The sequence below is a fragment of the Pleurodeles waltl genome, chromosome 3_2 (assembly GCF_031143425.1).
Source record: "Pleurodeles waltl isolate 20211129_DDA chromosome 3_2, aPleWal1.hap1.20221129, whole genome shotgun sequence".
In the NCBI taxonomy this organism is placed as follows: domain Eukaryota; kingdom Metazoa; phylum Chordata; class Amphibia; order Caudata; family Salamandridae; genus Pleurodeles; species Pleurodeles waltl.
In genome coordinates, this window is record NC_090441.1 from 184,841,714 (window position 1) to 184,858,360 (window position 16,647).

The following is a 16,647-nucleotide window of genomic DNA, read 5'->3' on the forward strand; positions in this document are numbered from 1 at the left end:
TGTCCCCCTGAACTTAAGAAATCAAAATTAACAACTTTGTGGGTAAAAACAACTATTTAGTGCATCTAGCATGCCATTAGGCCACTGCAACATACTTTTCTTTTCATGTTTGTCCATTTTTGAGCTTTTTTAGTGTTTATGAGCACTTTGAAACACTTGTGATGGATGTATTGGGACTTTAAAGAAATGTTCTGGTCAAGGATACCTTAAAAGTGTTTTGGAGGTACTTAGGACACTTCAATTTCACCTATATAGTAACCAGAACACTGCAAATGCATTTATATAGTTTTTAAATGAATACAAATTTGACAATACTTTTGACTTCCATAAACGGGGGTCTCACTGAAATTCTACCTGACTCGGAGTTCCATGACTTTGAGTACAAAAAGTGACTTTGCCCCCTTGAAACTGAACACCTCAAAATTGCCTAAATATTACTAAAACGGGTGCCTGGAGGCTAGACATTGGCTCTGGACACTACTGCTATATCATCAGAGGTATAATATGTAGTGCCGATGCCTAGAGAGACCCACAAACTGCCATATCAGGGTTGCTACCGAAAATTAGCAAAAGCTGTCCATTTCTTTTTTTGACAGGATTTGCTAATTTTGCAAATAGCTCAGACTGGATAGCAGACTCACTTTTTGAGTACACAGGACCTAAACAGATTTCATAGAAAGCTCAGATCTTATGCTTTGAAGAGGTTTATGTACCTTTTGGACTATGTGAATTTTTTTTCCTCACCAGGAAAAAACTGAAATTTTACCCGACTTGGAGTTCCATAGCCTTGTGTAGAAAAAGTGACTTTTTCCCTTTGAACCTGAACTCCTCAAAATGTGCCAAATATGCCTGGAGGCTAGAAAGTTGCCCTAGGCACTACTGACACGTCCTCTGAGGTATAATATGGGGCCAGAGGTCCACAGGGACCCACAAACAGTCATTAGGGTTGCTGGCAAAAATTAGTGCAATTCATTTCTGGTCATACCATTGTAATGAATAGTGACATTAGGTGATCAATTCGATATTGCTTACCATTCTGTGACCATACCATATAAGATAGACACATTTTAAATGACTGCATATTTGCAGTATCATTCCATTTATCTCAGGCAATTTTTATGTCTGTGGCATGTTGGAAAGTAGTTAAAATGGTAGGTTAACTATAGCTTATTTTCCAATGATATCCAGTAATAGGAAGAGGTGTGCCACATGTATTGGCTTGTAGTCTTGAACCGTAATAGAGACATAATTTGAACAGCAGCTTGATGGGCATATTAAGCCCCTTTCACACGCCAATAATCTTGTAGTACCATAAACCATAAACAGAGGTACCATAAACAGAGGCTTAAGTATATGTTAACTTCCTGATTTTGCCCAGCAAGTAGTAAACCTTATATTCCGGATTGTAACTCTTGAATCATAATAGATGGATACATATTTTAAAGTGCAGTGTATTGTAGACATCAGTCCGCTCTTTCATGCCGATTTGCTTGTCTGTGGTATGTTGGGAAGTAGTTAAATGTTAGGTTTACTACATTGTTAAAATGTTAGGTTTACTACACTGTTGTTTTCCAATTTTGTCCTGTGCTTGGTAGAAGCAGGCCGAATACTTTCCTTTTTTAGTGAAGCTTGTTGGTAATATAAATATGCTTAATTAAGCCAAAGTCCATGTGTCTGGCATGTTGGTAAGTAGTCACAACTTTAGATTGATTACATGCCCATTGTTCATTTTGCATAGTATTTTGGAGAAGTATGCTGTATATCTTGGGGCATATTTCGTGAACTATACAAAACAGAGACATAATTGAAATGTCAAAACATTGGAAAGATGATGCCACTGCAGTGTGCCAATTTATGTGCCTGTGACTGGTAGAGAAATGACAAAGTTTAAGTTAATTGCATATATGGGCAAATTCAATTTCTGGGCAACTGGTCGCGCCATTGAAAATGAATGGTGTCACCAGACGCCCCAACAAATATTGCTTATAATTCCGTGAATATTTATGTTTTTTTAGCTCATCAATGTATCAAAATGTTCATCAACATGTGTATAATAAACTACAAAAGACAAAATGATTAAAATACATTTGGAAAACAAAGTTTTGTTAGACTTTAACAATACCTATTGAAAGATACATGCGTCACCTAGGCCGCTTTTCGCTCAGGCCTAAAAGGAAAATGGGTAATAAAAATGTGAAAATGGCAGATGTTTTTTTTTTCTTTTGTTTATGAAGCCTAATGTAAAGACGAGTGAAGACAATGAAACTTTAATAATCCTGTTTTACCAAGTATAGCTAATAATTGCACAAATAACATTAAAAAGTCAGTTTACATGCAATTTTGTTTATTTTTTTCCAAGCTTGAGGTTCAGTTTAATAAGAGTCTTAAATTGATTTATCACTTGCCCTAGTAAACAAACCCCAAAATCGATTGTTTTCCATTTTTCCCTATCCCAGTTACAAAACAATGCATCACCTATGATGCAGAAGGTCATGTCTAGAAACTCAAAAAGTGAGTGAAATTTATTTTTGAAAAAGTCCTTGTTTCTGTGGTCTAATCTCCATAGGCTTCCAATAAGATCCTTTTTTTAAATATCCAGCGTTTTAAATTTTTTCCCTGAGTTTTGTTTCTGTGACAAAAGTGAAAAAAAAAAGTGAGTTTTAGTGTAAAAAAGTGACTGCATGCGTCTTCCCCTGCAGCTCTGCAGAGCTGATCTGAGGAGAAAAATACGAGCAGCAGCGAAGGAGCATTCCCACAGTTGATAATTAGAACAGTCAACACAAGTTAACCGATGCGCATGTAAAAATAGTAGCAAAACACCACAATCAATAGAAGTGAAGGTGGAAAAATCAAACAGGGGGACCAAGGTCACACACTAATCTCGGTTGCAACAGCGAAGAAGGAGGACGTCTTTCCCATGTGTGTCTTTTTCTCGCAGTAAATGCTCCAGGCAGAAAAATAACTGTTGGCCCTCAAAAGTAAGTATCAGTGCCCCGCACCGGAAACCACCGGCTCAAATTAAGCACTGATTGTAGGTTTAGCTAGATGTCCTATGTGGCAGCAAGCAAGATGCCTGCCGCTTTGTCACACAAAGCATCGGAGTACCTCCCCTAAGGTTGACTGAGCCGAGTACAGGGCTGACAGATGAGAACATATGTTTGGCAAATGTCTCCACCCGTTTGAACTCCCTGTGTGGGAGGGTGATGGGGAATGCATTGGGACTGTGTTTATTTGCAGACACCTGCACCACAAGGCTTTCCGGGCTGAGGTGGAGTGTTGAATGAGAAAGTTTGGATAGCTGGAGACAGGTTAATGTTACCTCATGACTTGTCTGTTTACTGGAGGGCAACATCCTTGCTTTGCCTAGGTGCCCATCAGTACGTCCGACAGGGCCTTGTTAAAAATGGAGGAGAGATTCCTGATTATTTTAGCCTTGGTGAACGACCTCAGTGATGACATTAGTTTTGACATTACTGGCTTAGTAGAGTGGGGTCTAAGCCTTCTCCTGCCTTCCAAGTCACTGTAGCGAAGGAGGCAAATTATCCTGCAGCAATGGCATGATTAGAGGAATACAGACCAATGTTTGGTGTGGTGTCTAAACCACTTGGCATCCTGTGAATCCAAAATTCAATTTGGCATTGTAAGGGCTCTCATCTTCAGGATTATCATCATCATAATAATGCTTGGGATCTGAATGGTGATAAAGTGGTTTGCTTATGGCCTGGGGAAAGTTATGGCAGAGTTTCTCAGCTTGATAAAACTATCGACTCCATTTCCGCTATCTGTATCGGTGCCAAAACACAGGCTCACAAACTCTGCCACATTGCAGAAGGAGGCATTGAACATTGCTTTGGGGTTAGATCTGATGAAGCCAAGCCAAGCCAAAAGATGGGGGTAGTCTTGAGTCAAGGGTCTCAGTTGGCGATGGGGATTGAATCTGCCAGCTGTGACTCAACTTGAGGCCACTTCAAATCCATATGACCCGAAGGCACTCCAGAGTGATCTGGAAGAGTATTACCAAAGATTTTATCTCTGGCGGTTTTCATCTTACAAAGGTGTTGCAGGTGCGTGGCTTGGCCGTCCTGCAATATTGCTGCCACCTTGTGAGGCTCTGCAGGACGGGAGCAATAATCTGTTAATAATCCTAGGGGACGGGACTCCCAAGGTGCCTCTTCTGCGGGCGATTGACCGCGGGACACCTGTGTAGTGTCGGATCGGCGATACGGGATGGCCAGGTGGTAGAAACTGGACCCGAACTGGTCGTGCGGAGGCTGGTTGGGGCTAGAGGCCGAGTCAGGGCTGGGACCGATGCGGGCCTGGAGCGGTGAGAAGTGGTGCCCGTGCCGCTGACTTCCCCTCCCCCCTTCTCTGAACGCCTGCGGAGGTTGACGGCAGAGCCTCCGGGCCCCCTTGAGGGGGCGCAGGAAGTTTGAGAGTGCAGGTGGTGCCCTGGCTGGGAGTGGCGACGAGCCCTGGCGCTCTGGGAGGTGCCGGTGTTTGGACGGGCCGGGCGCGCCACCCCTGATGTTCGGCTTTACCTCCTGGGAAATAAAGCGAGCCCTCCGGCCGCAAGACTTGTGACGACGGACCTGGATCTGTGAGGCCTAGGGGAAGGCCTCGGCGCTGAGGGGCCGCTGCGAAACGCTATGTGTTCTGTGGATGCGCGGCTGCAGAGCTGGGAATTCTGCACCCCGGCAGCCATTGCGAAGACCGGACTTGAGAGACTGTTGAGGGCCTGATGAGCTGCTGACGGCCACTGGCAGAGAGGAATCCGAATTGGAGACGAACTACTGGCTGGGCTTTTGGAGGTTAGACAGTGCAACGGCAACTGACGCTCTGTCAGGGGCCCTCTGGTAGAGAGAGGTTGGAGAGCTGTGGGCTGGGGTGCTGACGGCTGGGATATTAGCTGGTGCACGGCAACTGCGCAATGAACGATCCTGAGGGGGACAGCGCCTGGACAAAATGGGGAAGACTGACCCGAAACAGGCAAAATTTACTTTTGATGGGAAGAGAACGTGCAGCCAAGTGGTCCGATCAATGGAGGAGCCGCTGCAAGAAGATTACCCGCAGCTACCCTCGGTCAAGGCCATGTTTCTAGACCTGAAGCACAGTCTGGCGGCTATAGATACCAAGCTGGACCACTTAACTGACCACATAGATTGTATGAAAGACAGGGTGGATGACCACGATGTCCGTTTGGAACAGGTGGAATCTAGTGTTTCGGATTTGTAGGATAGCCGGAACCAGGAGAGCGAATGACTTCTGCAAATGGAACAGGTGCTGGAGGTTATCGGGAACAAAAATGAGGACCTCAAAGCTCAATCTAGGCGCATTAACATTCGCATCTTGGGCCTTCCAGAGTCGACAGTTATGGGGCATATGGAGGATTATGTAGAGGTGATGCTTGCGGTACTCTTCCCTGGTGAACTCTCCCCTGTGATGGTGGTGGAGCGGGCGCATAGGTCTCTGGGCCAGCGACCCCCACCTGGGGCTCCGGTGAGGCCTGTTATCGCGCGCCTCCTTCATTAAAGGGATAGAGCCACTGTTCTACGACTTGTGTGCGACCGCCTCCCAGTCACCTACAATAATAACGAACTCAGCATTTTTCCGGACTAGACTCCTGGTGTGCAGGCGACTTGGCGGGCATTCCTCCTGATCAAGCGCACCCTGTCCCATACAGAGGACAAGTACTCCCTCATTTACCCGGCTAAGTTACGCGTGCAGCACAAAGGAAAACTACATTTCTTTACGGATCCGAAGCTGGCTGCCAAATTCACCAAGAGTATTCCCCTGCGTTCACACCGGCACCTGACGAGGACGGAAATCACTTAAGCAACAATGATTGAGATCAGACCTACATGGTGGATAGAAGTGGACTTGGACAGTGCCCAGAGATCCCTGCGGGCCCATCAGTGAACTGCACCTCGTTGATGTCTGTCCCGCTATGTTTTGAACTGCTCGATGGCTCCTGTTCACCTACCCATATCGGGTGGGATTATCGACGGCCATGACATCGCCCTGATGGATAAGTCCAAGTATCTATTTATGGTTTTGAATTGGATTGTATTTGTGGGTAGGGGTGGGCGGGGTGGTTGGGCCCATTTGGGGGGCCTGAGTGGGTGGGGCGGCGGTACATGTACTGTTAGTTCTTAGGTTTGATAGGTTGGTCCTGATTTTCCTTCCCTTCCTATTTCCTTTCCTGCAACAGCTCTTTCTTACGTACGGGGGGTGGACTGCTTGTGTGGGTTATTGTGATGGCTTATAAAAATGCAATTCCTGTAAGATGCCTGACGTGGAATATCCAGGGGCTGAATGATGGACGCAAGATGAGACTGCTGTCAGCTTATATGCAGCGCCATGTGATAGATGTATGCATGCTCCAGGAAACTCACCTGACGAAGGCCTCAAAGTCCAGGGTGAGGGCTAACTGGATTGGTGAGAGCCATGTGCCAGTGTATTCCAGCTAAGCTCGGGGTGGCTATATTGCTTCGAAAAGGGCTGCAGTAGCGCACTGAAAAAGTGCTCTCGGACCCACATGGCCGTTATGTTATGTTACGAGGCACGCTACAATATAGGCCATTTCGTTCAGTGGCGGTGTACGGTCCCAATGTTGATGACCCGAGTTCTTTGGTGAAGTATGGCAACTGACGATCTCCTTGGGCTCCGGATCCCTGCTCTGGGGAGGAGATTTTAATGTGGTGCTGGACTTTGAGGCAGATCGAAAGAGCCGGGCTAGGCCGCAAAATGTGGCGGCCGCGAAGGCCCTGTCCTCACTTATGGCAGACGGGACTTTGGTAGATTTCTGGAGGATCAAACATGGTGTGGATAGGAAGGGAAAATGCCTTAATTCCATACACAGTAGCTGGTCCCGCATCGACTCGGCTCAGATCCAGAGATGTAGAGCTTTGGACTGAGTCTGTTCAACTCATGCTGCGCACCTTGTCGGACCACTCCCCCGTCCTGCTGGAGTTGGTGATCCGTGGGGACCCTCGCCGTGGGCTCTCGTGGAGACTACCCTGTAGAGCGTTGCGAGATTAGGCCTTTAGGGAGGAGATTCGTGCCGCTATAGCAGATTATTTTGGGCTTGGTTGCTTCGGTGGGTACCTTGTGGGAGGCATTTAAGGTGGTGATTTGCGGGACTTGCATTACCAAGCAACATGGTGTGCTGAGAGCGCTCCGTCGTGACTTAGCGGAGCTGGAGACATAGCTGGCTGTGCTGGAGAAACGACTGGCTATGAATAGATCAGGAGAGCTCCTGGCTGAGATAAGGGAGAAAATGACACAATGTGGCAGCCCTCCGCAAGATCTGTTTTCTGCGAAAGGAAGGCAAGGCACGGAGATATGGAGAGGGCGAGTGGGCTGGCAAAACACTGGCTGCTATGCTTCGTAGACCATGGGAAGGAAACTATATTGTGGAGCTACTTGACTCAGCTAGGATAAGCCATACTGTCACAGAGGAGGTCAAGCGGGTCTTGACTGATTTATAGTCTGATTTATATGCCGAGGAGACACAGACACACTCTGCGGAATCTGCGGAGTATTTTGAGGACATCAGCCCGCTCTGGCTAGAGAATTCTCACAGGCAGTACCTGAATGTTCCTTTTTCAGTTGAAGATGTAATACAGGCCATACACAGTCTGCCGGGAGAAAAGCCCCCCAGGCTGGACGGTCTCCCGTCGGCCTTTAAAAGGAGTACTTGGATTTACTTGCGCCGCACATACTGGAAGTCTATGTGGAGGCGCCTGAGGGTGGTATGCTCCCCTCCTCACTTCGGGAGGCCCGCATTGTGACGATCTCGAAACCATGCTGTTGCAATTCATATAGACCTTTATCGTTAATAAACATAGACAATAAGATCTTAGGGAAACTTATTGCGACCAGGTTGCAGCCCCTGATCCCTTCTTTGCATTGCCGGATCAGTCTGGCTTTGTGCCTGGACGCTCCACCCTGTATAACCTCCGTACTTTTTTTTGTGATATTTCGCATGGTGGGACCTGATGAGCGTGCGGAGGCAGTGTTCCTTGATGCCACTAAAGCATTTGACTCTCTGGCTTGATCATACATTTTTACCTTGTTGGTGAGGGTGAGGCTAAGTCCTAGGTTCATTAAACTTATTTATTTGCTGTATTCAGCCCCAATTGCTAGACTGAGAATTAACAGGATGGTGACAGATCACTTCCCGATAGCTAGGGGCACTTGACAAGGTTGCCCCTTCTCGCCACTGCTATTTGCGGAGGCGATGGAGCCGTTGGTGGTGTGCTTGAGGCAGCACCATAATCATAGGGGATTGGCATTCAGTCAGCGGCCAATACTAGTCTCTATGTATGCAGAGGATGTTGCGCTTTCTGTTCGTGACCCACATCTCCATCTTGATACGCTAATAGATGAGATAGTACACTTTGGTTGTGTTTCCGCGATCACGATTATCTAGTCGAAGTCGGTGGTGTTCCCCCTGTCGGCTGCAACACAGTGGTGTCCTTCTAGATACCCTCTTGGGTGTGCTGATGGACCGGTGAAATATTTGGGTATATGGCTCAGTGGAGAGATGGATGAGTTGTGGTCAGCCAATTATGGTAAAGCCATTATGTGACAAGAAGAAAAGGTGGCGATCTGGCGATCACTGCCACTCTCGCTGGCGGGCCGTATAGCAATAGCTAAGATGGTAGTTCTGCCCAGGTTAACATACCTCTCGTTCTCACGGCTGGCTTCTTAAAAAGACTTTGATCTTTACTCATCGCTCTTGCTTGGGCAGGTAGACAACCATGAATTTCATGGGAAAGACTGACGCTACTGTTCAAGCAGGGTGGTCTGGCGGCCCCGGATCTGGAACTTTAGTATAACTGTGCACAGGCCCATTTTGCACATTTCTGGCTGCACCCTATTAGGTGCTTACCGCATCTGGTTCCGGAATGTGATTCAGTCTGGCCCAATAGATTGTCTGGGGCGATTGGTAGACCGATCAAAACTAAGCCGAGAGGGATAGATACTGTGGCATGCACGAAGCAAGCATGGAGGGTGATTGTGAAACGTGCAGAGGTTGAGGAGCCCTTTGCACCTTCGATGCCATGCAGGATATTATGGAACTGCAGCTATCGGAGGAGGGTCAGCTCTGTGAACGCTTACGTGATCTAAATATGACTACACTGACGTCTTGGTGTCTGGGGTGGTTGTTTGTCTCATTGGAGGCTGCACTGGGTGATTTGCATGATAATGCACTGTACCGTTTACTCTTCTTAAGACTCAAGGCTGTGATACGAGCACAATACCAGTTTCCCTGAGATGCCTTTGGTGTGCAATGCATTGGAGCTTATGTATAAAATTCCGTCCCCACGTAGACTAATCACGGGCCTATATGTCTGCATGCAGAATGCAACGCTCCCGGTCAGGTCCAAGGCACGAATGCATTGGGAGAGGGATATAGGTGAGATCCTTTCAGGTGAGGTATGGCGCTATTGCTGTATGCGAGAACTCTCCCCTAAACGCAGGGTGGCGATGTGCTGGGGGAAAAGCAGACACCCTGATGCAGAGAATGGCTTGGTGATGCTGTGTATTGCCAGGAACAATTAATGGTCTATTGGGAACTGATGCCGGTAAATTCATGACCTCGTGACATATGGGCCCCTTTACGATCTTACCTTGTGTCTCGACCATGATGAGGAATTGGCTAGCCGACCTATAATACCAGGGATGAGGCAGATGGCGCTCCCCCCCGGAGCGATGTGATGTTGCTACCCCTCTTGAGTGGGAGAAGCAGTGACTATGCAGACCTCCCCCTGCTCTGTTCTCTTTCAGTGTTCCATTTAGGTTTTAATAGTGAGATGTCGATCACCATAGTTGAGGTCATATGATACTGAGCTGGTACATTTAAATATTAGCAGTGTTACTTTGATGGCCCACTCTCGAGATTGTAAACTGTTTGGTGAAGAATGGGAAGGTAGCCTACATTTTCTTTTTGGCTAACTGCTGAGTATGACATATTTTTAAGAGGCTTATCAAGAAAGTGATGTTAATTGTGTCTTTTAACTGACTTAATGGTGAATGTTTCGTTTGGTTGTATCTATTATGAAAAGTCATAATAAACTGAATTAAAACAAAGGTGTTGCCACATCGCTGATGGCCTGGGAAGGGTCATGACGCACCAGGATCAGAATGGTCAAAGAAATGGGAGAAAGGACGCTGTGCCCTAGAGGTACTCGGGAAAATCACTTGACTCCAAGTGGTTAGAGTGGCAGGATGAAGGAAAGCCAGGTTTGGATTTCTTATGTTTTTTTTACTTATTTGACGTACCTGAGATTCATTACTTAGACAATGACTGGACGCAAGGTTGGCCTCGGGAGCACATCCATGTCGTCCACCGTACCAGGACCGCCTTCAACTTCCTTCAGTTAAGCTACTGCAAGGTTAGCTTTGCAGTCGCAGAGGGCCTTCCAGACCATTTTTACACAGCAGCAATGCAGGAAAATGGCTCCTTGTTGCAGTTACCCCGACTTTTTGCATGATATTGATGCTGACGTGACTGAGAAGTGTGCTGGGACCCTGCTAACCAGGCCCCAGCACCAGTGTTCTTTCACTTAAAATGTACCATTGTTTCCACAATTAGCATACCCCTGGCACACAGATAAGTCCCTTGTAAAAGGTACCACATTGTAAGTACAGTGTGGCAAAATTAAGTATATGGTCTGGGAGTTTGTCAAAAACGAACTCCACAGCTCCATAATGGCTACACTGAATACTGGGAAGTTTGGTATTAAACTTCTCAGAATAATAAACCCACACTGATGCCAGTGTTGGATTTATTAAAAAATGCACACAGAGGGCATCTATGCCTCCTGTATTTTACCCAGTCCTTCAGTGCAGGACTGACTGGTCTGTGTCAGCCTGCTGCTGAGAGATGAGTTTCTGACCCCATGGGGTGAGGGCCTTTGTGCCCTCTGAGGCCAGAAACAAAAGCCTGCTCTGGGTGAAGGTGCTTCACACCTTCCCCCTGCAGGAACTGTAACATAGCAGTGAGCCTCAAAGGCTCAGGCTTCGTGTTACAATGCCCCAGGGAACTCCAGCTAGTGGAGATGCCCTCCCCCTGGACACAGCCCCTACGTTTGGCGGCAAATCCAGGGGAGATAATGAGAAAATCAAGGAGGAGTCACGAACAGTAAGGACAGCCCCGAAGGTGCCCTGAGCTGAGGTGATCCCTGTCTTTAGAAATCCCCCATCTTGGTTTTGGAGGATTCCCCCAAAATGATTAGGGATGTGCCCCCCCTCCCCTCCCCTCCGAGAGGAGGCACAAAGAGGGTGTAGCCACCCTCTCAGACCTATACACACCCATAAATGTAGTATTTAGGGGGACCCAAGGAAATCAGATTCCTGCAACCTGAACTACAAAGAAGGCCTGCTCAGCTACAAGCCTGCAGAGACAACGGACAACGACAACTTCTTTGGCCCCAGCCCTACCAGCCTGTCTCAGGAGTCGGAAACCTGCAACCAGCGACGCATCCAACAGGGACCAGTGACCTCTGAAGCCTCAGAGGACTGCCCTGACCCCCAGGACCAAGACACTCCCATGAGCAGCAGCTCTACTCAAAAACAACAACATCTTTGCAACAAAGAAGCAACTTACAAAGAACTCGTTCTGATGGAAGCGCAAGACTTCACACTCTGCACCCGAAGCCCCCGGCTCAAGATCCAGAGAACAAACACCACAGGGAGGACTCCCTGGCGACTGCGACCCCGTGAGTAGCCCGAGATGACCCCCGGGACCCCCCCACAGCAACGCCTGCAGAGAGAATCCAGAGGCTCCCCCTGACCGCGGAGAAGTGGAGAAGTGTGGCTCAACGGTTAGAGCGGCAGACCCTGATGCAGAAATCTGGCCTGGGACCAGGGTTCAATTCCTGCCTTGGCGGGTCTTGGGCTCAATTTCCTCGGACCTGATAATTCTCGCATTGGTGCTTAATCTAATTCATGGGTCCCCCTCTGTAACTCTGGGCAATAGCTTGCTTAATCTCCACAACGGCCCCAACAGCGCTGGGATGCCTGGCTTCCCCTTGGAGGTTGCCCAGGAGTGGGCACCTCACAGGGAAAAGCCAGGAGGGGTTCCACAGCGGTATGTGTACAGCGCCTTGAGACCCTAACGGGTGAGTAGTGCGCTATACAAGTATGAAGTTTACAGTTTACCGCGACTGCCTATAACAAGGGACCCGACGCCTGGACTAAGCACTGCACCTGCAGCCCCCAGGACCTGAAGGAACCGAACCTCAGTGCATGAGTGACCCCCAGGCGACCCTCTGCCTAGCCCAGGTGGTGGCTGTCCTGAGAAGCCCTCCTGTACCTGCCTGCACCACTAGAGTGACCCCCGGGTCCCTCCATTGCTTCCTATCTAAAACCCGACACCTTCTTTTGCACACTCTGCACCCGGCCGCCCCTGTGCCGCTGAGAGTGTGTTTTGTGTGCCTACTTGTGTGCTCTACAAAACCTCCCTGGTCTGCCCCCGAGGATGCGGGTACTTACCTGCTGGCAGACTGGAACCGGAGCGCCCCTGTTCTCCATAGGTGCCTATGCGTTTTGGGCACCTCTTTGACCTCTGCCTCTGACCGGCCAAGAGCTGCTAGTGTGGTAACTTTGGGGTTGCCCTGAACCCCCAACGGTGGGCTGCCTATGCCCAGGAACTGAGACTTGTAGGTGTCGTACTTACCTCACAATCTAACCTTTACTTACCTCCCCCAAGAACTGTTGATTTTTGCAGTGTCCACTTTTAAAATAGCTTATTGCCATTTTAACAAAGACTGTATATGATATTGCTTTAATTCAAAGTTCCTAACTTACCTTTGTGGAGTATCTTGCATTTTATGTGTTTACTTCAAATCTTGAACCTGTGGTTCTTAAAATAAACTAAGAAAATATATTTTTCGATATAAAAACCTATTGGCCTGGAGTAAGTCTTTGAGTGTGTTTTTCTCATTTATTGCCTGTTTGTGTACAACAAATGCTTAACACTGATAATCCTGCTGCTCGACCACACTACCACAAAATAGAGCATTAACATTTTCAAATTTTGCCACTATCTTACCTCTAAGGGGAATTCTTGGACTCTGAGCACACTATTTCTTACTTTGAAATAGTATATACAGAGCCAACTTCCTACAAGCCACATACACTGAAGTCATGCTTGGAGCTGAAACACCAGGAACAGACTTTGTAGGTGTTGGTCCCAACTACTTTCCAGTTAAAGTCTCTGCACAGTTCAAATGTGTGGTCTTTGGAGGGGAGATGTCCGTAGTTCACTGGAAATTGAATAGGGATTAGAACTTTTGACAGATTGAAGGGATTCAATGGAGCTCCAGATCTGCATCAGAATGTGGAAAGAAAGAAGCCGACATCTCCGCGCAGAGGTGGCGCAGATATAAAGACACCAACGTCACATCCGGGGCAGGCTGAATCCACGCAGAGCTGCACAACACTACCTATCGACGCCCAAGGGAAATGCTATAAAAAATTGGTATTCTCAAGGTGAGGAATCTGCTACAAGTCTCTATCAAAAATAACGTTTACCTATAAAACCACAGTCCTTTGTGGGAAATAGAATGATGAGAACAATCTTAAAGAAGAAAAAAATGAAATTCTGGAGAACCTTGAAAGCCATGAATCCTAATGAGTCGGTTAAATTCCCCCACCTTCTTCTTTTAGATGAGATTTATAGAGAAGTGCTGCGACATAAGCAATAAAAATAGTAAACCTAAACCGTAGCTACATTAAAAAAAAAACACAAGTAAACCCTCACTCGAAAAGAAAAATGGAGGATAACGGCAAAACGAAAAACAGTGGACGCAAAAAGCAGAGCATCCTAATGAGCAGTGGAGTAGTGCACCCTAATGAGCGAGGGAATGCAGTGCTTTATAATAGGAGCTGGTACCCTAACAGGATCTAGAAAACAAGATGGTGGGTTTCTTCAATGGCGGCCAACAGGGGAATCCTTGTTGCATGAAAATCATAATAATAAACCCAAGAGCAATATCATTTAACCTAGAATACTTTTAAAATATCAGATGATTGTGTGATACTAAGAAAAGGAGACTTGAAATGGCCCCTGCATCTATATGTGTGCAGCTTGGATGCAATATTCTGTCCTCTTGGCACCAGCAGGATGTGAACAGATACAATGCGTCCTCATGGGGTGCTCTACAATAGAGAACAACCAGTGCCAGATGCTCATCCATCCTCTTGGGCACCACACCATACCTTGTACTTCCTGATCACTGGAGCAGCTTCACTCGATTTTACTGTCCCTGCTGGTCCCGCCATGCTCTAAACCAGAGAAGAGACGTGGGTCGGTGGTGGGAGAGAGAACAGCGACTTGTTAATTTTCAAGGTACAATGAACTATGTCATAGTTGGCACTCACAGCTAAACATGTACACACTACACTTCCAATTTAATTACACGTGACTGTAAGGGCCAAAACAGCCAAGAAGTAATATATCCTGCAATTCGTTAAATCACAGGGTCTGCCACCACCAAATGGCATTTACATATGTATGGACTGCATTAAAAAAATACACTTTAGTTAAATGTGATCAGACATGGTGGTCTGCTGACCCCCAGAAGGCTACTATCCCTGTGATACTACCTAATCGGAGTAAGTCACAATATGCAACTACCGCATAAATACTGATACAGTAGGGTCAATTGTGACCTACTCCAAATAGTGACTTTACTCAACAACTTATTAGTACAAAGGTTGGTTCTCAAAATATGAACTGATTTGCAAAAAACTTTTGCAACCACATTTTGCGACTCAATTTTTACTATATCTGGCCAGGGTTGACATAGAAGCTTGTTTATAAAAAGGAGACAGTTTAGGGCACAAAAGCTGTGGGAGTTGTTAAAAACTACTAACACAACAAACCAGAATTCCCTCTTGTGTTTATATGGTGCCACGTATTTCCCTTGTAACCATAAGACCATGAACCACCATGTATTAAAATAAAGCTTTGTAGTCTTGGGTGAAACAAACTTAGAAACAAACGTACTCTGAACTTAGTCTGTACACTCCAACTGTCAATACAACAATATAATACAAATAAATTCTGTCTCACTATGTTAATATACATTTTTTTTTTAAAGCAAACCAATCGTTGTTGAAAAAACACATTAAAATACATATTACAAATTAAAAACTTTACAACACATTCATATTTCACGTGTGTGTCCAAAACATACCGTACAGTTTAAAACCTCAAATTCAAATATCTATTTATACATCAGTCCATATACAATCATATTTAAGACATCCTTAAACATCCCTGTCAAAGGGAATTATGGTGTGTTGTCCTAGTTGAACTACTCTGTCCCTTTCTTTTAGTTAAGTGTGACTCTCCTCGTGTTTTGAGGTTGCTATGAACTACACCTGAACTACTTAGTGTGAATTTACAACACATGTGAACATGTAGAATGAGAGTCTAACGTCACTAGTCCTTTTCTTTACCCCTGTAGCATTCTAGCTCATTTATTCTTTTCTCTCGTACCCTCTCAAGCGTATGCTTTTCAGTGTTGTTTTCTGTCAGTCACCATTACCAATAGGACCCACACACTTGTCGCCAACAAGCTGAACTATGGAAAGACCCTGTATGAGGGGAACAACAAGCTACTTATTACAAATCTTCAAACCATTCAGAACTCAGCAGCTAAGATCACTCTCAACCTGCCACAATGTGCATACATCTCAATTAAAGGAGCTTGACTGGCTACTAATTCACTAGTGAGCCCATTTTAAACTCTTGACCCATACTTTCAAGGCACTACGTAACTTAACCCTGCATGTTGCCAAAATTGCATGCACTTTCACACATCCTCCAGACACCTCCGCTCAGCTGGATTCCTACTTTCACACATCCTACACATATGGAAAACTAGAGCTGGTGGATGAGCCTTCTTTTTCATCACTCCTCATGCGTGGAATGACCTACCGCTACATATCCGAGCCTCCTCCTCGCTTCTTGAATTCCCAAGAAGCTGAAGACCTAACTCTTCGAGCAGACTCACTAAACCCTATGCCTGGCTAGACTCTTACTTGGATACCCTCCTGAGAGTTAGAGCGCTGTACAGATCCTTATCACATAACTTATTAGCACAGCAGAGTGGAATGACCTTCCATTATTTAAATGCATTTTCACACTTGGAGATTCAGGCTCTGATTATGAGCCAGGAAAGTGGACTTACCGTATAAAATTCCGCACCACCTGATTCCAAGTGGGCTGATGTGTCAACACATTGTTCCCAGGTATGAGAAATTGGGTTGCTGGTTGACTGGGGTGTGAGCCCTGGTCAAGCAACCACCACAATCCCTTGCAGAGTGAACCACAAAAAGTCACTAAATTAACCTGTGCTTAACCTTGGCACAAGAAGCAGTCAGGCTTAACTTAGAGGCAGTGTGTTAATTTGTGCAGTACACAGACAACAATACAGTGAACACACAACACAATAAAAATCCCAAAACAATTTAGAAAGATAGAGAAAATGTCAAGAAATTATTTGGCACCAAAACCATTTAGTAGAATCGGAAGTATGAATTTTTAAGGTTTAAAGTTCAAAATAGCACGTCCTCAGTTTTAGAAAATGGCCGTCTGGGCACCGTTAGCACCACAGCTAAGGGTCCAGG

The 16,647-nt window shown here is 46.2% G+C and overlaps 1 protein-coding gene across 2 annotated transcripts in view; it reads right to left on the minus strand.

Moving 5' to 3' along the window:
* CFAP65 (cilia and flagella associated protein 65) overlaps positions 1-16,647 on the minus strand; it is a 433,505-nt gene that overhangs the window by 47,901 nt on the left and 368,957 nt on the right. For both annotated transcript variants that reach the window (XM_069227128.1, XM_069227129.1), the window contains exon 28: positions 14,230-14,295. In XM_069227128.1, coding sequence (XP_069083229.1) covers positions 14,230-14,295 — 66 coding nt within the window. The remainder of the gene's footprint in view (positions 1-14,229; positions 14,296-16,647) is intronic.